The sequence below is a fragment of the Bicyclus anynana genome, chromosome 3 (genome assembly GCF_947172395.1).
Source record: "Bicyclus anynana chromosome 3, ilBicAnyn1.1, whole genome shotgun sequence".
NCBI lineage: Eukaryota > Metazoa > Arthropoda > Insecta > Lepidoptera > Nymphalidae > Bicyclus > Bicyclus anynana.
The window spans coordinates 2,441,785-2,469,167 of record NC_069085.1 but is presented as its reverse complement, the minus strand read 5'-3'; the positions used below and the strand labels follow the sequence as shown (position 1 = coordinate 2,469,167).

At 36.9% G+C, this 27,383-nt stretch overlaps 1 protein-coding gene across 5 annotated transcripts in view; it reads right to left on the bottom strand.

Moving 5' to 3' along the window:
- LOC112051885 (leucine-rich repeat-containing G-protein coupled receptor 5) overlaps positions 1 to 27,383 on the bottom strand; it is a 406,796-nt gene that overhangs the window by 194,985 nt on the left and 184,428 nt on the right. For all 5 annotated transcript variants that reach the window (XM_052891094.1, XM_052891092.1, XM_052891090.1 and 2 more), the window contains one exon: positions 12,889 to 12,942. In XM_052891094.1, the coding sequence (XP_052747054.1) occupies positions 12,889 to 12,942 (54 nt within the window). The remainder of the gene's footprint in view (positions 1 to 12,888; positions 12,943 to 27,383) is intronic.

The window sequence follows — 27,383 nt, the reverse complement described above, 5'->3', positions numbered from 1 at the left end:
GCAATCTAATTTGGAATCGGGCTAACTTGTTAGGAGGAGGGTGAAATCCTTTCGACGGTTTCTACACGACGTCGTACCGGAACGCTAAATCGCTTGGCGGCACGCCTTTGTCGGTAGGGTGGTAACTAGCCACGGTCAAAGCCTCCCAACAGGCAGACCTGGGCCAATTAAGGAAACCTCAATGGTCCAGCCGGGGATCGAACCCAGGACCTCCGTCTTGTAAATCCTCTGCGCATACCACTGCGCCACGGAGGCCGTCAAAAACTTAAAAAGTGATGTATACCTACTCAGTATAGTATAGTATCTGATAGGTATAATCTGTGCACAGTTAGGTAGGCTGAGTTGCAGTAGCGAAGACTAAAATTTACTCGCAGGTAACCCGTTCATGTGTTTTTTTAGTCTGAATGTGTTTTGGCTGATTACGTTAAACTATTACGTCCTTACAACTCGTGGATTTTTAAAAGGTAATCCGATAGGAATCGGGTTGTTAGGAACCATTGCTCCTGCTGAGTTGTGAAACTATTCGTTTTTATTTGTAAATCTTCACAACTGCGTTGCTTAATCAATTTTTAATGGGAAAATTTACGTTGTTTCAACTCCATCACCCCATCCTGTTGCGCGAAATGATCACGCAATGCACCACTCAGGTAATAAAAGCTTGCACCCAGGGGTCCGTAGTGGTAGGGGGTGCATGTGGAACGATCGTGACCCCATGTTCCAGCTCCCTTGAGAACGACGTTTGCACAAACAACCATATTTACATTTTATTATATGTACATTGTGCAATACTTTTGTTTAAACACTGATATAGAAAAATCCAGATATTACTCGTATATTTCAGGATATTTCATACCCATATATGGAATATTATATTATGAACGATTTCTTGAAAATTATTGAACTATTTAACACTAAAATATATGTGTTTATGAAATTATCAAACACTAGCCGTGCCACGCAGTGTTACACATTACTCACGAAAAATAATTATACATACCTATAGTTAATTAAATTTTTCCGGGACTAAAAGTAGCCATTATGTTAATCCAGGTTTTAATCTATCTCCATTCCAAATTTCAGCTAATTCGGTTAAGTAGTTGCGGCGTTAAAGAGTAACAAACATCCATCCACAAACTTTCGCGTTTGTAATATTAGTAGGATTAGTTTTACAATAATATTAGTATAAATCACACTTTAAACAATAATATATTATAAATTATGCATTATTTGCAGGCTTAAACTAACAAATTTTGCTCGTAGCTGCTTTTGTAGGTGACACTGAGAATTTAAATTAATTATTAAGTCTTTATTGAAATCATAATTAGAATAATTACTATTCTATTAAATGATAATAATGATCGTTAAATTTAAATGGAGTTATTTTCTGGAATCGTCATGTGAGACTGCATCGTATAAGTATATCTAGGTTTTTCATTAGCTATGCATTTATTATAGCATTTATTTTATATTTTCCTCAGTCGCTATCTTCATGCTTTATACCTAATTTTTGGATCTACTTAAATATTTTTTCTTGTGAATAATTTTTAATTAATGTGTATAACATAAGTACTATTGTAAAATATTGGTAAAATTTGCACGCTGATTTACTCGGAAAATTGTGTTGGAAATCATACTATTATTGTAAGATCTATTTGTAACCCACAATTTGGCAAATAAATTATTATTATTTTTGTTATGCGTAGGTGCAGATGTATGTATTTTCGATATTGTATTGGTAACCAGTCAGGGGGTAGGTACAGCCACAGTACAGTTACCGACCGTGTCGTTACGTCACGCAACGGGATGTTTGGCTCCTAATGTTTTACGGTGTTATCTTACATTGTAACAGAATTACAGACTAACAATGAGTCTAAGCATCGTATATGGGAACACAGACTACGTACCTCTTTGCCTATATATAATATCTAGATACCAAAAAATCGTTGCTTAGTACATTTTTTGAAAATGTATGACAATAAAGATTTTGAAAAAAAAGACTATCACTACACGATTAATGGCAACATTAAAGGACTTTTGAACTTTGATTCGGAGTTAAAACCCTGCTGATCCAATTATATTTTTCTTTGTCAGATGGTTAATATTATGATTGAGATGATAAGAACGGTGCTTTACGAAAACTCTATAAATACTGAGAATGTTCATAGGCCGACCCTGGACTCAAACATGTGATATTATCTCATGAATCGTACAGGTTAACCACTGGACCGGTAGTTATATTTTTCAAACATAGTCAAAATGAAATAAAACCCGGTGCATAGTACCAGGCGATCAGAAGGGTCGAGGAGTTGCAGAGGGAGCGGTAGTCGCTACACTGACAGATGCGCGCTCCCCGGAGCCCTGGCCATAGAGCAGGCGCACGGTAGAGTGAACAGGATAATAAAAAGGTTTGAGATGTGAGACGTTCAATTTAATTTTATTAAATCCAACGCGCTTGGGGAGCGCCTTTCAACTGTTATGAGAGGATGCTACCTGTTTTTGTAACGATATTTAATAAATTTCTTTTTTCCCCTCAGATATTATGAAAGCGAAAATGTGATTGGCTGTTTGTGATGTTTTTACGCAGCTACGGAGAAAGCTTTCGCTGTAATATTTGTGTTATCAGTAAAAGAACCAGAAATTTATTTCTTTTTAAGTCTAAGTCTTTTGAAAACCAAAGCGCGAACGATTTAACATTTAGTGTTGCAATTACTTAGTAACGCATATTTCTGTTTTTATTGATATATCTAATTAATGGTAAGTTAGACTAAATTTCCAATTTTTTTAATTATTTAAGTAAACCTTGTACGTTTTAAAGAAACTTTTTCTGTCTACATATTTACTTATTGTAATATGAAGAAAAATAATACAATTTGCTGCGTTTATTGACTCCTTATAGCTTTTGTTTTATGTAAACGACTTATCTAGTAATAAAAACAACGTACGTTTAGAAAAAAAACCTATTTAATACGTAAACCTATATAATAATAATAAAAATATAACGCTTCGATAGCACCACCTACAAGTCAATTTGAATATATTAAAAATAATTTGCATAAATAGTACCATAACTTCTCTGTTGTACCAGTACTCTGTGCGATCGCCTTAGAATCCTAAGCTTCATTTAAACTGCGATCCGCTTGACGTTAGTTACGACTATTGTGGCAAGGGGACAATTCGGCGCAGTGAAGGGCCCTTAATGAAGGGATGAGGACGTTTTTATGGACAATTTGAGACTTGCCAATCGATAGTTCACGTCCGAATGTTGTACGAACTACGAAAGAGTGTTTATTTTGGTAGTCAAAGATGTGATCTTATTTTTTCCTGGTAACACTTATGTATGTTATAGTGTACCAATTGCTTGCTATTTATAAGTTAGAGATCACATATCTATGCTTATATTATAAAGAGGTACAGTTTGTCGTATTGTAGTTGTAAAAATGTAGTTCAGTAGACCCAGAGATTACTCCCTTCAACACCACAAACTTTAACTTTTTATAATATTAATATTTCATGTATAGGACTTATTCATCATCAACTTATATTCGGCTCACTGCTGAGCTCGAGTCTCCTCTAAGAATGAGAGGGTTAAGGGAGAATGAGAGGTTTTGACTGCCTCCGTGGCGCAGTGGTATGCGCGGTGGATTTACAAAACGGAGGTCCTGGGTTCGATCCCCAGCTGGTCCGATTAAAGTTTTCTTAATTGGTCCAGGTCTGGCTGGTGGGAGGCTATGGCCGTGACTTCACACACACAGAGAATTAAGAAAAAATTCTGATGTGCAGGTTTTCTCACGATGTTTTCCTTCACCGTTTGAGACAAGTGATATTTAATTTCTTAAAATGCACATAACTGAAAAGTTGGATATGCATGCCCCGGATTCGAACCTACGCTCTCCGGAATCGGAGGCAGAGGTCATATCCACTGGGACTAGGACTTATTATTAGGAACTAATGTATTAATTTAAATTAATGAAAATGACTGTGTTTTTTTATGATATTCCTCAATTTTTTTTTCTTACAAGACAGTAGGTATTTCCCGGGATAATCGAAAGGTGACCTACGACTTGGGCATTAAGTCGTCCTAATGTGAAGATATTAATTATTCCCATGCAATTGTTAGGCATTATATGTCCCACTAATTAGCCCAATAACGCCGTCGACTTATAGCCATTTTTAATTCAAAAACAAGACAATGGAGACAAAATGGCGGCTGTATGAATACCCACTTACGCCTGTCACTGCAAATGTCTGTGTTTGCTTCGTACTCCACACTACATTTTCATTGTCTTACGAAAAATATTGTCTTCCAAAGAACACACTTAAATTCTCAAACAAAACTCTCCTCCCCCCACTTTCCCCCCACTTGCAACTACTGTTTACTGCTCTCGGATTACTCGTATTGTTTCTTGTGTAAAACTTTAAGCAGCCTTTTAGCTGAAGTAATAATAATCATTATTGTTTTCCGAAGTTAACTAACGTTGGTTGCGGGATTGCATCATCAGAAAATTATAAATTGGGATTTTCCGCTGCGCTTAGTTTGTTTGTTTGGATTAATAACATAAACTGCTTTTCTCGGTTTTCAAACGATTTTCACCAATAACAAAATATATCAGAGAAGGGTTTACGACCATTTCTCAAACAACAGATACATATTAGTAGTATAAGGACATTTGTCAGACACAAGGGAAGAATGAATAGGCATCTTTCAGGCAAGTGCGCTTTAACCAAGACCACATTATTGCCTTCCACCTGGCATAATTGTAGTCAAATGATTATAGATAACGTGCATTTTAAGAAACTAAATATCACGTGTCTCCAACGGTGAAGGAAAAGTTTCGTGAGGAAACTTGCATACATGAGAATTTTCTTAATTCTCTACGTGTGTGAAATCTGGCAATCCGGGCCAGCGTAAAATATTGGCCGTACCCCTCTAATTTCTGAAAGGAGACTCGTGCTCAACAGTGAGCCGGAAATGGGTTGCTAATGATGATGATGATGAATGTGAAACGTATACAGTGCAAAAGTGTGTACGCAAATACCCTTAAAAGCAATCTGCTCCCTCATTCTCATATTTCGATGGGGTGATAATCCGAAACTACTTTAGAGGTTCATCTGTTTCTCTGTTACCGGAAAAGATCAGGATACATTAAAAAAGTGTAAATAATAATAAAATGTAAAATTTATTAAAATCATCATCTCCTTACCCTTATCCCACTTAAGTGGGGTCGGAAAAATATGTCAATCTTTTCCATTCGTCTCTATTACTCGTCAACTCATCATCCACTCCTTTTACACACATGTCCTCTTTCACACAATCCAACCATCTCTTCTTTGGCCTTCCTCTCCTCTTATGTCCTTCCACTTGCACATTCAAAATTTTTCTAGTAATATGACTTTCCTCCCTATGCATTACATGTCCACACCAAGCTAACCTTCTACTCCTCAATTTTTCTGTCACTGGCGCCACCTTCAGACTTCCTCTTATATACTCATTCTTTATTTTATCTATTCTTGTCAATCCACACATCCATCTCAACATAGGCATTTCTTTCACATGCATTCGTTTACTATCCGTTCCTTTCACCGCCCAACATTCTGATCCATACAGCACGACAGGTCTTACAACCGTTTTGTATATTTTACCCTTTAGTCTAAGAGGCATTCGCGGGCCACATAGTAAAATTTATTAAAATAACGAGTTGAAAAGAATTAATTTTGTCAGTGTTAATAACAAGAGAAACACAGAACCCGGAGGCTATATTTATACAAGCACTCTGTTATAATGAAGGCGTTGATGACGTTGCCATGGCAACGGTTGAATGACTATTCAGCAGTATGGCTCGTTAGGCGACGTCATTGTAAACACCCCTTTACCACCTTTGTACAGATACTGTACAGCCATTGACAAATAGATCAATTTGAAAGCCTTTTTACAAACAAACACTACTAAAAATAAATTAAAGTATTTTATTAAGGTCAGTTCAAAATAAAGCCGCCTATAGCCTTTCTCGATAAATGGGCTATCTAACACAAAGTATTTTTTAAATCGGACCATTAGTTCCTGAGATTAGCGCGTTCAATCAAACAAACAAACAAACTATTCAGCTTTATAATATTAGTATAGATAAGATTATTTATTATAGTAGGTACCTACTTACATATGAAATTGACGTTTTGTAGGAGAGGAATTTAAAGTCGTTTTAAAAGATTTTTGAAACGCCAATTTCACTTAAGTATCTAATATTTACAGAAACGAAAATCTAAAGAGTAATCTAATTTTTGTTTTGCCTCTCTTACAACCCTTAGCTAATGTCGCAAATTACGTGTCTTAACACCATCTTGAAGATAACGTCTAACACGGTACAATAAAAGGGATGTTCTTTAACGTAAGGCATGTAGGGGTGAGGCGGGGAGGGTGGGAGGCCTTTGAGAGTGCCGAAACAAACACACGGAGTTAAGAATGCTTTACAGTGGTTGTTTAAGCGTCTACAGATGTGCCAACTCGTTAAAACTTAATTGCATAATTGCTATAGGTATGACTGCCTCGAGTCTACAGGAGTCGGATAAATAATAAAATTAGTTGGACTGACCAGCCCACAGACTTGCAAATTTTTAAGCTGGTTTTAACCAGTCTTGAAATCCTGATTTTCGTTTAATCTCACGGTAGCTAGTATATATCATGTATATGTATTAGTGTTAATGAGTTTAATTGCAAATAAGTATTACAATTAACATCAAATTCCGTAATTTTAGGCGTGGTAGGTATTTTTTTTATTTTTTTACCGTCACCTTAAAGTCAACTTGAAAATAATTTGGAACCAACTTGTTACAAACAAACGCTTAATTTAGAACGGGTTATAAATAAATCGTCATATATAAATCGTCAGATCAGATGTTTAAATAGGTTTATTTAAATAATCCGTAATTAATATTTCACCGGGTTCAACATCCGACATATTGTAGTTCGGGCCCGACTACCGGGGACAGCCTGTCATGTGTTGGCACGTCTGTAGACGTTATAGAAATGCTTTTCAGCGGTTGTTTGTACGCCTCATCCATTGTTGCCAGCTAATTCTAGGACTAGTTGTGATATCAAACCAGTTCTGGCAACGAGTATTGAAAAGTCGAAACTAGGGCTCGCAGTTACAACGGAGTTTTGTAAATTTAATTTGAAACTGTTCTCATGCAAGAACTTTGAATCACAACTGCAGCACAAAGTAGTTATTTTTAGAAGTCTATCGTCTATTTAAAAATTTATATTCATGGGAATCAAAGTCAGAGTATTCTTTGTGATGTAATTGTACTTTTGCATACCGAAAGTTTTAACTATTCAACTTAAAATTAACGTTTATATATAAAAAAAAGACTTATATAAAATACGTTAAATCGTGAATTAATTGACAATATATCATTACCCGATTCGGGCACGGATTACAGATAGATAGCACAGATATTAATTTTAGATTAATAACGTATTATACGCGAGCGTTATTACGTAATCGCGTGAGCCGAATTACATTAATATTGAAACAGAAAAACTGCGCCGGGATTATATTGCTGAATATACGATATTGTAACACTTTTTCACTGCATTGTACTTATAGAGAGAATAAAAACATTGATACTATCAATAATTCTTTGCATGCCCTGTGAAGTGTTCTAGTTTTGGCAATGCTTTTCTACCTACCATCAATTATAAAATTATAAAAATGAAGTATTTTTAGAAGTTTATTATGAACAAGGAATTTGTATATTTTGCTATAAACAAAATACACACCCTGAGAATTCACAAAGTCCCTTAAAAATACTTCACGTAACACACAATTGCAGATGATTGGTTTTCTAAGTTGTAAGATGGCTTAAGGTTGAAAATTGATTCTCTGGTAGGCTTGACTTTTTTGCAGCTTATTGGAAATACATAATTTAATTTAAATTGTACCTTGTTGTATTTTAGCTAACTTCTAACGATCTAATTACTAACCAAGATTATTAAAAGATAATATCGAACCTAAGCCCCAATCAGTTTCAATTCTTGAACCGCAAGTATTGAGGGTATAGGATATAGAGAATAATAACACGCGCTTTTTGTATAGGATCAGATTATTGCTATACACAATTATTATAGGACTCAAAGGTGATTACAAATATAAGAAATCTAATGTCGAACAAAGATTATGATTCACAATACTTGTCAGGACAACTTAATTAACAAATCAAACTGTAACCAAAATATGACCCTAGAATGGCAGAGAATGACCTTGAGTGGAGTCACGTACTTGTGAACGATGTGTGTAGGGTTAAAGGTACCTTTGACTGTATACAAACACTCCCCTTTTCCACTCAAGTCACTCTCCCCGCCTATCCCAAGTAACTCATAAAGAATTATACAACAAGAGACGTGGACGGCTCGAACGCCACGAGCACACTGAAGGCGTACCGTAAGTCGTTTCTATGCGGCGATAACACAATATTAAAACTCTTTGTGTGAGCTGTGTACAGGAAGCACACACAACACACGAAGGATCAGTTTACCTTACCTCGCGTAATCTCAGCAAAATATTATAATAAATTCAAAGAAGAGACAACAGGAAACCGCCGTGAACTTAGCCCGCCATGCCCCAAAACTCGTGTTTAGCAAGTCAGGAAGGAAACCCCCAAAGTTTGGTAGAAAAAATCCGGAAAAACTCGAAAATTCAAGCCCGAAGCTCGGTTTCCGCCGGCCGAGGGTCAGACGTAAATATTATTCCGGGCTTCCTTTTATTCCTTTTGTTTTACAGTTTATTATTCGCCGCCTGTCAATGAGCAACACCTCTAGGAGTAGACATCACTACTTGTGCAAGAGATTTCTGTGTACATATTAATATTCCTGGTATTTATATAGGGGAAAGTAAATTAAGTAAAATAAAATGACATTAGTCTTAAATGTTAAAAAAAACCAAATAATAACAATAAATAGTATATATACGCTTTTATGATAAACAGCGAAAGTATTTGCCCGCTGCAATAACCTATGTATTTGCACTCTGCATTGAGAATAATCATACCGTAAAAAAGATTTCTTGAAGTACAAATGAATTTTTGACCGAGCGGTCCGATAATTTAACAGACAGAAAGATAGGTGTCTCATCTCCCCTCCAGGAAAGTATCGACTTGTACGCCTACCTCCGAAGTGCGTGACCGAAGACAACGTGGAATTAATAAAAGAAATCACCCAACGAAAAGGGCGTAGCCGTTGGAACTGGAAAAACTCAAACAATAATGAGACGAAACAAGATTCCAGAACTTTCGGCCGTTTGATATAGAAACAAAGGGAGCTGTTTTAATTTACGTATTCCACTTTAGACTGTTTCGAAATGGCAAAGTCCCTTCGTAGTAATTGACAAATTTTAGGGAATACAAAAAGTTTTCGCGTTCCATCTGATTGTAGGGTTGCCATCCATTACCGACAAATTCTCTTCATAATTATTACACATGTATTACTCTGTTACTTTTACCGAGTATTTTAAACATCATGTTTTAATACTGTTAAAACTGATTTTTTAGTCTTTAAGTCAGTTTGTATATCGTGTTGGTTTATCCTCATGGTTTGGAAAAAAAAATTAAGCCTCAATAGCTCAACGGTAAGAGGCTGGGTTCAATCCCTGCTCGCTAGGGTATTATTGTACCCACTAGTTATACAATCAGACTAGTTGGTTGAATAAGAAAAAGAGAGGTAAATTAGAATAATGTTCTTTAACCAATTTTAGTTAAAGAACATTATTCTAATTTACCTCTCTTTGATATTCTGGCCACATTCATAAGACACCATTACACCTGTAACTGCGCTCTCAATATCTCAATTTAATTTCTCAACACATCTGCGTAGCTTCTCAACATTAGACTAGCCAATTATTCCTTCAATCATCTCAATCTCATTTTGCAACACAACATCTGCGTAGCTTCTAAACATTAGACTAGCCAATTATTCCTTCAATCATCTCAATCTCATTTTGCAACACAACATCTGCGTAGCTTCTAAACATTAGACTAGCCAATTATTCCATCAGAATGACACTATTAATAGTCTAAACATTAGACTAGCCAATTATTCCTTCAGAATGACACTATTAATAGTCTAAACATAAGACTAGCCAATTATTCCTTCAGAATGACACTATTAATAGTAAATCATAAGTTTCCACTTTGTTACCTTAATCCATGTTGTACTGGAACACAACAATACAAGTCTCTCACCTTTCTTTTATGATTGCACCGATAATTATTACATTTCTTAACTGTTTTCTGTAATGTTAAACGCGTTGAAATGTTTGCTTACAGGTAATTGGCATCCCTGTGTCGGGCTGAAATCGTGTCGGACAATTAGTCGGTCCGATTTCAGGGAGCCGTCCCGATTGGTTCCGAGCGTCGCGTCGTAAAGACGAAATTTTATTAGACGGAATGCGTCGGCCTCCTTTATGAAAAGTGTCCCCTTCGTTTGTGAATGTCACAGTATAACAATCACACAGTTCATGAGAAATAAAGGCAGCTGCAGTTTTAATTTGAAATTAATGGTTTTTTCTAAAGGTAGGTATACGATTAGAACGGTTTCTTCGTTACAGATTTCGAAAATCACGTGTGGATGTGGCTACGGAATTCCGAGTGAGTGAATGGTGAATATTAGTTAAACTAATTTGAAGAATTTTCAATGAAATTAATATTTTTTCAACACAATCACTTTTAAAATTGAGACCACAAGTATGATTATTTGCAGAGATTTGGAAGACAGCTCCTGTTGAGAAGAGCCGGTAAATGTCATAAACAAATAAAGTCATATACTTTATAAGATTTGTAACTATATCTACAGCGTAGGATATATTAACAATACGAAGCTAAGGTCGTCGTAATGCTAGCCACAAACGATCAATTATTCTCACGTTTTTCTAGTACCCACGACTATAATTGATCGTGTGTTGGTCACTGCGAACATGACGGCTCTACTTGACGCAAAAATATATTTGTTATTTTTCCTGCCCACAAGTGTGCAGCACTTGCCCTTCTGTATATATCATTAATCTAAAATTTACCATACGCGGCCTGCAATGGAAAATTCTACGACTTTATTTAACGACTTTATTCTTTATCTACAATTTGCTACTCAACTGCACTATATCTAAACAGTGTTAACACGGTAGCTGCTGTAATTTGCTTTAAGAGACGGATGGGGAAGGTCCGTGAGTCCGTGGGCAGATGGCACGATATTGACGAATCTACTTTTATGAGGCCCTTCTCCGGGGGCATCGTAAAACGAAAATCTGTCGCAAGATAAATATTTAATATCAGGATAACTTATCTTGAAAAGTATTCATTTTATTTATAGTCATCTACTTGGCTGCAATATAAGAATACATAACACATTATCTACATACAGCGCTATCCGAATTCACAATGTAGATACCATTTTCATAATAATAGCGATACAGGTTTCTATAATGTAATGTAAATTGTGGCTTTGGTTTATTATAAGGTTGCATTTAGTTTAGCAGTTTAGTTGTCTAAGCAAAAAATAATATGTAATACTTCATACTCATTTTTGTATTAAATCTGGTAGGATAAGAAGCTGTGATCTTAATAGAAATTATTAGATACGTATAATATAGATAATAATTAATCTTTCTTACATAAGAACACGTACCTACCTATTAATACACATACAATTAATGCGATACAAGAGTCAAAACGGATGGACTCTTGTGATTTCAAAATAATGATAATTTATCACTAAACAATATCTCTTACAGGCTGATAAACAGCGAAGCTGCTTTTCAGCATGTAAGAGATGCTCCTTAACCCTCAAAAGATCCTGAATTAAGAGGTTGGACTCAACAACTCGACATCATGGATTTTATCCTCGGCCATAGGACTGCTGTAACTATCTTTTCGACTAAATAGGAATGGGAAAAATTTATATATTCAAAATATGGGGCTTAAAAGCGTAAAAAGTATATTGATAGTACCAGGCCCCTGTAGCCAAGTGTAGCCAAGTGGCCATACGTTTTTCAAGTTTTCAAAGCGTTTGCAATCGTAGAAAGAGAATCGACGTGCCACTTGGCTATAGGAGCTGGACGTTCTCAGATATACTTACGAACGTACATAAGCGGAAACTAAAGAAATACTTTTTGGGACAGCCTATGTAGCGTTCACTCACACTTTTACGGTATTTATTTCGTCGTCATCAACCCATATTCGGCTCACTGCTGAGCTCGAGTCTCTTCTCAGAATGAGAGGGGTAAGGCCAATAGTCCACCACGCTGGCCCAATGCGGATTGGCAGACTTCACACACGCAGAGAATTAAGATAATTCTCTGGTATGCAGGTTTCCTCACGATGTTTTCCTTCACTGATTGAGACACGTGATATTTAATTTCTTAAAATGCACATAACTGAAAAGTTGGAGGTGCATGCCCCGAACCGGATTCGAACCCACAACCTCCGGAATCGGAGGCAGAGGTCATATCCACTGGGCTATCACGGCTCATTTATTTATTTAACTACCCGTTAATGATTATTCTTGGTTTTCTTCACTTTTGTCTGTTAATTATTTTTGTTCTTAAATTTTGTATTATGTAATAATAACCAGTACACAGTAAAACCAACTGTGGTTTGTGTTGCACTATGGTTAGGCTTAATTTAAATGTGTCTTTTGTAGAATAATAAATAAATAAAAAGATGATTCACCTATCTAATTAAGTTTAAACACAAACATTTGCTTGTTATAGTACTCGTCGAATGTCTGTCACTTTTATGGTGCATTACTATCGTGTTAATTTACTTGTTAACGAGATAAAGTTATGCGACTGAAATCTGTTGTAACTACTTAGTAACATCGTGGTAAAATAGTAATTTTACACTTACCATTGACGTAAAAGGTCTGTTGTTAGATTGACGCGAAGTGTCGGCATCAGTCCTCTGTAACAAGAAAATGGGCACACATTAAATCTACTTGATAAAGTGTTAAATCTATGTAAGTTGTTGACATTTAAACCTCTCTGTGGAAGTACCTACGTCAGCACATGAACATGAAAACTTTCCCGTTATTATTTTACTAGCTGACACCGCGCGGTTTCACCCGCGTGGTTCCTGTTCCCGTAGGAACATGGGGATAATATATAACCTATAGCCTTCCTCGATAAATGGGCTATCTAACACTGAAAGAATTTTTCAAATCGGACCTGTAGTTCCTAAGATTAGCGCGTTTAAACAAACAAACAAACAAACAAACAAACAAACAAACAAACTCTTCAGCTTTTATAATATTAGTATAGATAAGTAGGTAGTACGTAGATGATAGCCCGGTGGATATGACCTCTGCCTTTAATTCGGAGGGCGTAGGTTCGAATCCGGTCCGGGGCATGCAACTCTAACTTTTCAGTTATGTGTATTTTAAGAAAATAAGTATCACGAGTACCAAACGGTGAAGGAAAAACATCGTGAGAAAATCTGTATAGCTGAGAATTTGCATAACTCTCTAGGTGTATGAAGTCTGTTTTCATGTAGGATGGTGCGGGTGACATTTCGTTTCACTCTTGAAAGTTTGCCGCGATTCACGATAATAGTACGTATTATGTACTCCATACAGGCGACTGTCACCGTACTCATGCTATCTGAAAAACACTGTTGAGGAGTCCATTCTCATTCAGAGAGGAGACTCCTCATCAGTGAGCCACACATAGATTATGACGTATAAATTAGTACATAAAATTTGACTATTTTTAGTTGAATATCCTTGATCAAGCGAGTCGCAGGGATTCGATGGATGCAGGTGGCTCAGTATCGTGATGTTTGGAAGTCCCTACAAAAGGCCTATGTCCTGCAGTGGACGTCCATCGGGTGATATGATGATGATGATGATTCCTTATTCACGCTTGATTTGAAAGTGTTTAAACAATGTTGCACAAGAAACTTAAAAGACAGAAATTAGTTACGAAAAACCCGTATACATATTGTATTTCTTGAAAATGTTATTCGAACAGTTCAGAACGTTTACACATCGCGCTTTATTTCGTAGTGTACTTTCTTGGAATCCGTGTAGATTTGTCAGACCATTCGGAGCTGTAACACCTGGGCTTTGACACCTATAATATACAAACCCGTTGTTTATGTAGCGAGTACAAGAAAACTTTATAAAAAGGATCGAGGAATAAAGATAAATTGATGCGATTTAGTAGGTACTATGCAAATCGCCTATTGTGAATATTCTGTATATATTATGAGAAACTACTGAAACCTGAATAACAGAGACTGGTTTACAGTAAAGAAGTTGATAATTTATACACTTTATTTATACTTGAACACCACAAATCGACGAAACAAAGAACAACTGAGAAAATGGAAGTAAGAATTACTTTTTTACTTTCATTTTCAGGTAACCTTATGTTTAGAAAATTATTAGAGTGGAGTTAAATGTTGAGGAACATAATTTTCTAAGCAGGTATTTGTGGATTTCATAATACTCTCTATAAAGAGACAAAAAATAAATAATTACTGCAGTCTTCAGGTATCAGTAATTATTACTAAACTTTAAAGCCATAAAAACTGATCTCATCAAAGTTGTTTGCACAATACTGCCTCGATGTTACACCTAGTACCTACACAAAACATTTAAGTCCATGTAACAAAATATGACGTCATTTTCCAGAACAAGAACCTATAACAAACGAGCGATATTAACCTACTTTGAATAAAAACCTTATGTTAAGTAGCAGGAAATTACAAAGACCGAGCTCGCGCACGTAAAAAGGTTCTAGAGAAACGAGCTTTTGCGCGGGAGGAACGGAACGGGGACGAAATAAATTAAACTAAACAAAGATAAATAAAACACTAAACAAAGATAAATAAAAACTCAAAAATAAAGCGGCGAAGAGATAAAAACTTTAAGCATTTTAAATCGTTACGACTTTTCGCTATTGTATTCATTTTATTTCTTCTTCTGAAACTTTTGCAGCTGTTATCAAACAAAAGCGGTCAGGAGCGCAAATAACTAGTATTTGTGTTTGGCTTTGCTTGGAGTTTTCTAAGGAAATATGTATTTATCTTCTTCACTTTGATAACGTTTCTAGAAAAGTTAGTCTGCTTATAAAGTTGTTGTTGTTTATGTCCTTTGAACTGTTTGTGGTCGATAGACAAGTATTTTTGTTGTATTTTTACTTTTATAAGGAATTATACATATAGAATGACGACGTCTGTGTGTCTTGCATACATATTTGATTATATATATCTAAGGAATTAATTTATGTCGTAGTCTCGTTTATTTATGACTGTTTCCTTTGTATTTCTACGAGTAAGTTTCGTAAGTCCACTTAAATAAGTTTATTTTTTAAGTTTTGTACAGCACTAGCGAAAGCCCACACAAATTCTGTTTTCACAAATTCAATTCAAAAGACAAACAAATCGTGTATTTTTCAGGGACAAAATAAAGCCTATAGCCTCAATAAATGAGCTATGCAACAATGAAATAATTTTTCAATCGGACCAGTAGTTTCTGAGATTAGCACGTTCAAACAAACAAACTCTTTACCTTCATGATATGTATTAGTATAGAATTTAGAACTGAAACTATCGTGAGTGTTATTCATATTCATTTATTATGAAACACGTCTAAAACTCACGTGGTACATCGTCATGCCCGAGTAGTTTCCAACCCACACGGGGCCCTTAGCTATGAGCTGGTTCGTAGTTAGTTTGTGTTTAGTTCGTGGCTAGTCGGGGACACTCCGACTTTGTATTACTGAGTTTTAGCAGTGTTCATAATACATTAATATTAGTTATAAGTACTTGAAAAAATAGAACACTTGTGTTATACATATCTTAATAACATAAAATTGAAAACTTTGAAAAACCTTCGAAGGTCATGAAATTATTAATTACACTCTCGATCAAGTCATCGATATTCTCTTTCAGAGCGCTTTCATTTGAAACCCCACTCGAGTATATTTGCAGACATAAGGTTATTCTTCCTCACTTTCACCCCCACAACTTTTAAACAGCTCAACCGTTTTTTATCAAACATTTCAAAGACTCTCACTCGCCTGTAAGTCACCTTTTATATAAAAAACAAAATTGAAATCGCTTCATCCGTTCGCGAGCTATGGTGCCACAGACAGACTGACTGACAGACAGACACACACGTCACACAGACGTGTCAAAAAGACACGTTAAGTTTATAACACCCCCCTTTTTTGCGTTGGGGGTAAAAATGAAGTACGATAGGTTTCGCAGTCAATTCCTTAGCAAGTTTTATTTTCCTCCTAATTCAATTGGATGCGGGATACAGGACAATGGATCCCCTCGGGATCGTCCTCAACTATATTGTTTTGGATCGCGAACAGTAATTTCAGCTACAAAAGCAATGCCATTGTTCCTACGTAACCGGGTGAAATACTGCTAAGTGCATTATTACGTACGTATAGTTCTGTAATTGGGTCGAATTTGTAACCCACTTTTTACAAGCTTTTATTTGTCTTCCTCTGAGGTGTGGTCGCTAACTATGGGCCTTATTAGAAGGCTCAAAGTCACTCAGCGAGCGATGGAACGAGCTATGCTTGGAGTTTCTTTGCGTTATCGAATCAGAAATGAGGAGATCCGTAAAAGAACCAAAGTCACTGACATAGCTCAACGAGTCGCGAAGCTGATGTGGCAATGGGCAGGCCACATAGTTCGAAGAGCCGATGGCCGTTGGGGTCCCAAGGTGCAGGAATAGCGACCCCACACAGGTAAGCGCAGTGTTAGTCGACCCCCCACGAGGTGGACCGAAGACAGCAAGCGGGTTGAAGGGAGCCGATGGAAGCTGGCTGCTCGAGACCGGTTTGCTTGGAAGTCCATGCAAGAGGCCTATGTCCAGAAGTGGACGTCCATCGGCTGATAATGATGATGATGATGATGAGGTGTGGGTTCACCCTTCGGAACTGAATTAGGAGCACTTCCACTAGCATATGTGATATATGCAGTGTCATATTAGATCATCTATAAAGGCTCGATTTTTTATACTAATTTAATTTCGTAGAATAAGTTGTTAAACCTTCCGAACCGGTGGTCTCTATACGAATAGTCAAAATTGACGTTTCAAAAGTCCTTCTGACATACACTGACAGGAAGCTGAATAAGAAAACCATTTCTTATGACTCAGGTGGTGTAATAATGATAAATTTATAATTTATAAAGACTCCACTTTTATATTAATTTATTACGTAAAACTTGTTGAACCTGACTTTTAAACCGGTTGTTAAGTATAGAATTAGTCAAACTTTGTATGTATTGTAATTTACAATTTATTTTTAATAGTCCGCGGAGAAAATAGTATAGGGAAAGTACCCGATTTTAATAAACAACCCTGTCTCTGTCAACCCTTTCAAATAAACTTATTTTCTGAATTGGTCATTTAACTTGAGTTGGGTATCAAATTGATCAGAGAAATCGAGAAAACATTAACTGTATTATAAATTATACTCTCTACTAGCGGACGCCCGCGACTTAGTCCGCGTGAAAGTCGATGTAAACTTTCAACTTCCTCTATCCTACCTCTACCCTACCCCTACCCTAGAAACCCCCTTTAAACATAAGAGTAGACAAATATAAATAGAAAACTTCGAACTGCTAAGCTATCGGGAGTTACACGTGTTATTGTGAGTCAACCAGAAAAGATAGACATATATATGCTGTTGTGTTTTTTTTTTATATTGATGAAAAGTATACTATAACCTGGCCAGGAGTATGTAGAATAATTGTACCAAGTTTCGTTAAAATCCGTCGAGTAGTTTTTGTTTCTATAAAGAACATACAGACAGACAGACAGACATACAGACAAAAATTTTATTGATTGCATTTTTGGCATCAGTATCGATCACTAATCACCCCCTGATAGTTATTTTGGAAATATATTTAATGTACAGAATTGACTCTCTACAGATTTATTATCTATACTAATATTATAAAGAGGTAAAGTTTGTAAGTTTGTAAGTTTGTCACATTTTTTAAATGGGGTAATCTTCGGAACTACTGGTCCGATTTCAAAAATTCTTTCACCAGTAGAATGCTACATTATCGGGGAGTGCTATAGGCTATATTTTATATTAGTATGATATATATTCGCCGAGTTAACACAGTTTTTGTCATTCAGGTCGGACCGAAAATCCTCTTAAGCAGACTTATGCGCATGCGCTGCCTTATCTATTGTGTAAAATTTAAATCAATGTATGGAGGCTTTATGTATCTTTAAAAGTTCTACAAAAAAGTCCGCGACACCATATATCTATCTTCTATATATTAGCAGATATAGCACATTTAGTGTTTTAAAAAATATTAATTTTATATACTTAGGTTTACGTAATTTTTTCTACTACTAAACTTAAATCCTTATCAATATAAATTATTTAATAATCACAAGGATATTATGGAGATAAGATTTGCCCTTTACAGTATGTTAATTAGTTAAATAGTTTCGGAGATAATACAAAATTTCTTAATGCACGCAGAAATTCCGCTATATGACGCCCCGCGCTTTCATTTACGTAGTTCCCGTTCCCGTGTGAATATGGGGATCAAACATAGCCTATGACACTCGCAAATAACGTAGCTTTCTATTGGTAAAACAATTTTCCAAATCGGTCCAGTAGATCCAGAGATTACCTCCTACAACCACACTAACTTTATATTATTAGCATCGAAGGGCTGGACCGATTTTGCTAAGGGTAGGAGTACGTCATCAACCCATATTCGGCTCACTGCTGAGCTCGAGTCTCCTCTCAGAATGAGAGGGGTTAGGCCAATAGTCCACCACGCTGGCCCAATGCGGATTGGCAGACTTCACACACGCAGAGAATTAAGATAATTCTCTGGTATGCAGGTTTCCTCACGATGTTTTCCTTCACCGATTGAGACACGTGATATATAATTTCTTAAAATGCACACAATTGAAAAGTTGGAGGTGCATGCCCCGGACCGGATTCGAACCCACACCCTCCGGAATCGGAGGTAGAGGTCATATCCACTGGGCTATCACGGCTAAGGGTAGGAGTAAGATAGATAATTTATAGAGTAGGGTAGGGTACGGGTAGGGAAGCGTAGGGGTAGTGTAGGGGTAGGGTAGGGGTAGGGCCGGGGTAGGGTAGGGGTAGGGTAGGATAGGGAAGTGGTAGGGTAGGGATAGGATAGGTGTGATAGGTGTGAGATAGGGGTACGGGTGGGATAGGGGTAGGAAAGGGATAGGGTACGGGGAGGGTAGGGGTTGGATGGGAGTAGGGTGTAGGTAAGGTAGGGGTAGGGTAGGGGTAGGTTTGGGGTAGGATAGCGGTAGGGTAGGGGTAGGGTGGGGGTTGGGGTAGGGTAGAGGTAGGGGTTGGGTAGGGTAGGGGTAGGGTTGGGGTAGTAGTAGGGTAGGGTAGGGCAGGGGTAGTAGTAAAGTTGACATCGAATTTGACGCGGACGAAGTCGCGGGCGTCCGCTAGTAAGTATATATTTAAGTTAATGGTTGAAATGGATACTGTAAGTTTCCTCTTAATTCGTCACGTAGTAGGGAACACCTTTTATAGCGTTCCATTCACAAAAGCATAAATTCCATTTATGAGTCGCGTTATAAATATAACGGACATGTCCGGGCCGAGTGTAATTTACGAGTCCGGCACGCTCGGACATGTCCGCGCCTTTTTGTTCCGTTTCAACGGCACGGCCGTACATGGCTGCGGTTTTAGGCCACAGAAAAGATATTACAACCAGTAGTTGGACTTCATACTAGAGGTCGAAACGCGAGCTATACCTACGCTCCTTGAACATGGGGTGATCGTAGGGTGAAGACAGTCGCGACTGTGCCGCGGTGACGAACGAACGCACGGTGTATTAACAGAGTAAAGTGTATTAATAGTATTAGATTTTTTTAATTATGACCAGTAGGAAATACTGTGCCGTTTTTGGATGCATGAATTCAAAATTATCCCATCCAGAGATAACTTTTTTTAAGTTACCTGGAAACTCTGAAAGGTTAACTTTAAAATAAATTTGCTTATTAGTAGGTATTTCCTTTTATCTCCAGAATAAAGGTAGGTATCTGGATTAGTAAATAAAGTGAATAGAGTAAAGGAAAGTGATTGACACGATTGAAATATGTAGCTATACGCGGTTCATGAATCACGATACAGTAGGTACGATAAGCTTGTATTAAAACCTCGACTGCTTGTACAATGTATTGTGTGACTGTGCTCGGATCATTTGTGTTTTGTTACCCGACTGCGGCGAAGCCCAAAGGAGGAGTATGTGTTTGAATGTTATGACTTGTTGTTGTATGCGGGCGACGGGAGAAAAGGACTGCGCGGGTGTGAAGTCGTACGCGCTGGGCATCGTTACCCCCCTCCCGGACCGCGCCGACCTTCGGGAGTGTTACGAACAAATTTGCCAAGCACACATACTGATAAATGATATGTCATTAAACTCGTCTAGATAGGCCGAGTGTCACTGGGTAACTTAGTTCTTAAAAAATCAAAATGGCGGATTTTATGCACTTTAATGTGCAAGCTCATAAAACTTTTGCTCAGCTTGGCATTGGTGACAAGAATTTTAACCGACTTCCAAAAAGAATCGTATCGTATTTACAGCGATATTTCCGTCATTTGTAAACCGTTTCTTTTTTGTTTGGATGAATATTCTTTCAGGTTAGTCCCATTTTTTTCATGTCAGGATCTGATAATGGCATCCTAGAGAAATCTAGGGGAACTATCGTATCGTAGGGACAATTAGTGCGTTTGTTCATTGTTTCATTATCTATTTTAAATCACTACAATTTCATGAAGGTATTTATCTTTTTTTTTATTTGTTCACGTAGTGTGGAGGTAATACCTAGATGGCATCACCGAAATAAATATGTTTAAGAATACGACCAATCCTTCAAGATCATTGACGTAGTATCAGCCTTAATTAAATCAACCAATCAAAAAACACGCATTTTTATTTATCACTTCCCATTTTACTACAATTTACAAAGTATTTTATTTGTTTATATAAAAAAAGTTTATTTACAATCACAAAACTAAGTGGAAACACAAAGTTAGCAAATGTAATTAAATTGCTGCATGCGGGCAGCCCTATGACATGTTTACGTACCGCGCGGCTGTAGGTATTTATTTCAAAAATACGGCCGAGTTATTATACTGCTTGTAATATCTTTACTGTGTTTAGGCTTTTAATACGGCATGAGGAAGGTTATGGCCGGTGTTTAGGTTAAGCCACGCTCGCGAGCGTTAGATTTTTTTTAAGCCTTTGTAAGCGAAATCTTTTAGACTTACAACCGTTGTGGCGTTTGGGTGTTACTGGTGAGTATCTGGGTAATGATTTATAGTAATCTGTTGGCATGAGGAAGGTTATGACCGGTGTTTAGGTTAAGCCACGCTCGCGAGCGTTAGATTTTTTTTAAGCTTTTGTAAGCGAAATCTTTTAGACTTACAACCGTTGTGGCGTTTGGGTGTTACTGGTGAGTATCTAGGTAATGATTTATAGTAATCTGTTGGCATGAGGAAGGTTATGGCCGGTGTTTAGGTTAATAATAATAATGGTCCAATATTGTCTGGAGGTCAGGATCAGTCATTGTACCCTGGCGGAAATAAAAGAGTATATATTTTTGATTATACAAATCTACGAATTTACTTTGACTCTTTCGAAATAATATTCATTCTCTCCCAAGAAATGCAACACCAAGGGTAATAATGGCGGATTGATGACGTTTTCATTGGAGTAGTCGATTTGACGTTTGCTGTCAATTGTCATGTCATACTTAGTTGCTATAATGGCGCTATCTTGATATAACTCAAAAACTTGGGTTTTAATTTTATTTATACCATTTTATTTAGTTAGATTTATTCACTTATTTAGATTTTAATAAAACCCTTTTATTTTTAGATTTTAATGATACGGGTTATAAGAGTGGACCTGAAATGGACCATCTCCTTTAACTTTTATAATATTATTAGGTTTTTACTTTGGCAAATATCCCTACCTACCTACTAACCTACATATTAGGATACATGCCACAGCTATTTGGATCACAATCTGAGTAGTATACTAACAGATTGTGATCCAAATTGCTGTAGCTTCCTTTATTTGAACGCTGGCCACTGTTTCAGATACTAAGGAGAACTTAATGATCTCTTTTTACTACTTTTTAATACTGAGAACGAAGAAACACTACAATTGTATTCTTACGTATGTTTTTGAAAATATTTACCGTTTGTATTACCTCGTCATGTTAAGGTTAACAAGTATTTCAAACTGCCTTTAAATTACGTAACTACTAATTTTTACCTTCCCTAGAAAGTACACATAAAAAAAACCTCATTCAAATTGTATACGTTTTCGAGAAAATAGCAGACATACAAACATCTCCCGGATCGTATTTGGTAGCTATTTTTTATAGTCGGTATAAATGAATATGTACAAACGACAGATGCTGTATATTTTACTTAAATTTTACAGCCACTATAATCACTATAGTATGCGCGTTATCATCTGAGTCGTCCGGTCATAAAAGTCAAAAAAGATAGGAATGTGCAGCGCGCCTACCTGCGCACCCTAATTATCGATAAACGGCTACCTGCGCACGTGCTAATGATGAGTCAATAATGATTTGGACGATTCTGATTGGTCGGTTTCTAATGTAATTGCATTGCGTATTTTTTTTGCTATAAATGTGTTTACTGCAATTAAATAAATACATTCATGTGTTACTCGTTGCGCACTATGGATACTTTATTTTCTAACGTTGATCTGAAGAAATTACATGGCGATATTAGCCCTCAAGCTCGAACACTGATTCACAACGTATTCCTGTTTCTCAATGAATTGAAAAGTGATCCGAATAAAGTGGCTTCTCTAAATTTCAACAAACCACGTGAAATGGCCGCATTTGTTTGTGGTGTGAGCAGAGCGACAGTGGACCGAATCAAGACGGAAGTATCACAATCAGGCAGTACCTGTATACCAAGAACAAATTTTAAGAAACCACAAACCGTCACTAATATTGACGATTTTGATAAAAGTGTGTTGAAGCGAACTGTAGCTTCATTTTATGAGAATGGAGAGTATCCATCCGTGGCGAAAATTTTAGAAAAATTCCGTGAACAATTACCCGATTTTAAATGCGGCAACACTTCAATGAGAATACTACTGAAGGAGGTTGGGTTCCAGTATAAGAAAAATAGCGAAGGACGTAAATATTTAATGGAAAGAACTGATATTGTTTGTGCTAGAATGGACTTTTTAAGGAAATTGGATTTACTTAGAAGAACTAACGATCAGCGACCACGTTTCTATCTAGACGAAACATGGATTAATCAAAACCATGCAAGAAAGAGGATGTGGCTTGGAAGCAACGATGAAGGAGGTTTCAAGAATCAGCCTGTGGGAAAAGGCCAAAGATTAATAGTTTGCCATGCGGGTTCTGCAAGGACTGGCTTCGTTCCAGATGCGAAGCTAATATTTAAAGCGGTGAAATCAAAGGATGCTGATTACCACACAGAAATGGATGGCGAAACATATATGGCATGGTTTTCCGAATTCCTGAATCTACTTGAAGAGCCCTCAGTTATAATTGTCGATAACGCAAGCTATCATTCGATACAGTTGGAAAAGATACCCACAAGAAACACGAGGAAAGCTGAAATTCAAGAATGGTTGACAAAGAAAAAGATTCCATATTCCAGCAACGAAATTATTGAAGAATTAATAAGAAAAGTAAAAGCCAGTAACCCGCAGAAGGTCTACGCTTTAGACCATCTGGCAAATGAACGAGGTCATGAAGTAATAAGGCTCCCTCCATATCACTGTCAATATAACCCAATAGAATTAATTTGGGCACAAGTAAAGGGAGAAGTTGCGAAGAATAATAATACCTTCAAGATAGCAGATGTCGAAAATCACCTCCACCGAGCCATAGAAAATGTCACACGAGAAGACTGGGCCAAATGTGTTAGGCATGCCGAAGAACTTCAAAACAAAGATTTACAAAAAGCTCTAATTAGAGATCACGCGCCGCTTATAATAAATTTGGCAGAAGACGAAGATTCTGATGATGAAGACTCAGATGAAGATTAATTTTATTTAGTTAATAATTATATAATATGAAATATGTATTATATTAAATCAAATATTGTTAATTTTTTTAATTTTGTGAACAAGATACGATAATAAACTTTACTTATCGATAATATGTCTTTCATTGTTACACCCTTCACTAGACGGCTCCATAAGACCCATAAGTGCAAGCGAGATAGATATAGAGAAATGATTTATGGCCCTAAGACTCAGTTGTTAACGCGCGTACTATAGCGGACTCGATTTGTCACGTTGAATAACTCCTTTTATGGCATTGATGTTTAGTTTTATAGTTTAATTTATAATAATAAATTCTGTTTACGATTTATACACAGGAAGTATTTTGTATACGTAAGTGTTGTGCTCAGAAAAAGGCAAAAACCCCACGCTTTAAACTAAAATATATTTTTTTTTATTCTTTACAAGTTAGCCCTTGACTACAATCTCACCTGATGGTAAGTGATGATGCAGTCTAAGATGGAATCGGGCTAACTTGTTAGGAGGAGGATGAAAATCCACACCCCTTTCGGTTTCTACACAGCATCGTACCGGAACGCTAAATCGCTTAGCGGTACGTCTTTGCCGGTAGGGTGGTAACTAGCCACGGCAGAAGCCTCCCACCAGCCAGACCTGGACAAATTAAGAAAACTCAATCTGCCCAGCCGGGGATCGAACCCAGGAACTCCGTTTTGTAAATCCACCGCGCATACCACTGCGCCACGGAAGCCGTCAAAAATTTAGTTGTGACGGATTCCTTAAAATCCTTGTTATTTTGCAAATTCATTTCATTTGCAAAATAACAATTGAATCAACTGACGAAAGATCCGGGAATCCGTCATTACTAAAAATTTCAGTTATAGGAGACCAGCACACGCATAAACAATTTTTTAAATTGCTCGTAACCTGTAACTACAAGCAGCGCTAAAATTGTGTGAAATATGTAGTTCTTCTGGGTTTCTCGAAAAACACTTTCGCAAAGTAAAGCCTCCTTCTGATGTACATCTAGGAGTATCGATTAAAAACGACGTCAATTTACGAGTTTCTGTAGTCATTTAAAAAGTAAACTGTCGCCATATTCACATGAATGTATTTGGCGGGTAAATATATAGCAGAACATGTCCAAGCGAGAGGCGACGTATAATTTACGAGTTCGTACATGTCCTCGCCTTTTTGTCCGGCCGTTCGCGTTGGCTGCACGCGCCTGTGGTTTTAGGCTTTTAATGCGATATGAGTTAGCTTTATGGACAGTGCTTTGGCTAAGCCGCGCTCGATATAAATTATTTGGTAACACATAATAGTTAGATTATCTGTATTATTGTGAAACTGTGACGCGCTATCTTTGTTAGTGTTAGTGTAATGTTGCTATTCCGTTTAATTGTTTTGCTATTTCGTTGTTGTTTAAGGAACAAACGGTTTAAGTTTTACCGCTAATTTTTTTTTTTTAATGCTATAATGAAAATAATTTAATTTATTTTATAAACGATAATATTGGTCTTTTTAGATAATGATGATTTGAATAAATCCTAAAAAAATTACTCGATATTACCATGAGAAACAAGAGTGCGAGTCCAACAGTTTAAAGTTTTTGTTTACATAACCGTTAACTAGCTAAAACCTTGAACTATTGTTTATAATCTATGCTAAAACGAAAACTATTTGTCCGAGTATTAATTTATTTTAAAACCAGCTCCCCTAGCCAAGTGGTGCGTCAACTCCCTTTCTACGATAGCTAACGCTTCGAAAACTAGAAAGATGTATGGGAATGACATTTGCTATCAACAGATCTCGTGATCAAGATCTGCCATTCCCATACATTTTTCTAGTTTTCGAAGCGTTAGCAATCGTAGAAAGAGAATCGACATGCCACTTGGCTAGGAGGGGCAGCTCATGCCATGGACCAACTATATCCGTGCTGTATGCAAACGCTTCAAACAAAACAAAAAAATATATCCAATATTATACATACACCTATAAAAAGATTACAGGTTAGTTTGCTTGTATAATTTGTTCACAACGCTGTCCAATGCCATTATTCCCATCTCCTTATTCATAGTGATGTACCCTGCTTAGAGAGCCAGTTCATATTAGCTCAAACACTCCTTCCACAAAGGACGGCTCTAGGTGTAGTTTTCACTACGCTGCAGTTAAAGCGATGCCTTCTTAGGGTTTCCTTTCTAATTACGCAAATAACTCTGAAATGCTCTGTTCAACTCAAGTGGTACTAATTTTACATTACAAGTAGGTAGTTGTAAACTGTTTATTTTGTTATTATTTCAAAAGCGAAGTCTGGTTATGAAGGGAATGGAAAGTTTGAGAAAATGTTTTCTAAATTTACCTCTATCGCTTTCAGTTACTACTAATGGTTGCCTGCGGCTTTGACCTATGTTTTTGGAAATTTGGATTGCGTAGGTACATATATTATGAAAAAGAAGATTTGCAGTAACATGTTGTTATTATATGTTTTAAGACGTACACCGATATACATAATAAAAAAATAACCATGCTATGTACACTGCATTGCTGTACACAAGGCAAATTCACAGTCAAGAACTAACTTGTCTTTGAAAAAAATACACCAAAGAGAATAAAGTAGCAAGTGAATGAACGAGTCACGTCTTGAGAACTCGAAACGGTTCACAACGGTGCATCTTGTAGTGTTGTACAGTCTTTGAGTGACGCAAGTTGTCACTACAAGCACATAAGAATGAGCACAAATGAGGCATTCAACGCGAGCCGTCGTTAAAGAACAATTTGTTCACTAATCACCGTAGCTGGAGGCTCTACACAAAACATCTCCAAGGCTCCACCATTATAACTGTGAATATGGGAATGAATGTTAGGAATTCTAGTTGCTTGGTTTTTTACGCTGTCCAGTAGAATTATTAAAACATTTATGCCGCGTGGCGCAGTGTGTTGTGATTGGGACTCTACGTTCATCCAAGACCGAAGTACTATTCTTAAAACTGGATTTTTTGTGTGATGATCATGGGTGCTATCCAATATATGGATGGATTTATATTAACTACTAGCGGACGCCCGCGACGTCGTCCGTCCTTACATTTAATCCAGCCATTACAGTAGTATCGCTGTAAGAATGGAGTAACCCGTTTTCCCAACGTTTCCCTTCACTGCTCTGCTCCTATTGATCGTAGCGTGATGAAAAGTATACTATACCTGCCCAGGAGTATTAAGAACAATTGTACCAAGTTTCGTTAAAATCCGTCGAGTAGTTTTTGTTTCTATAACGAACATACATCATAGACAGACAGATAGACAAAAAT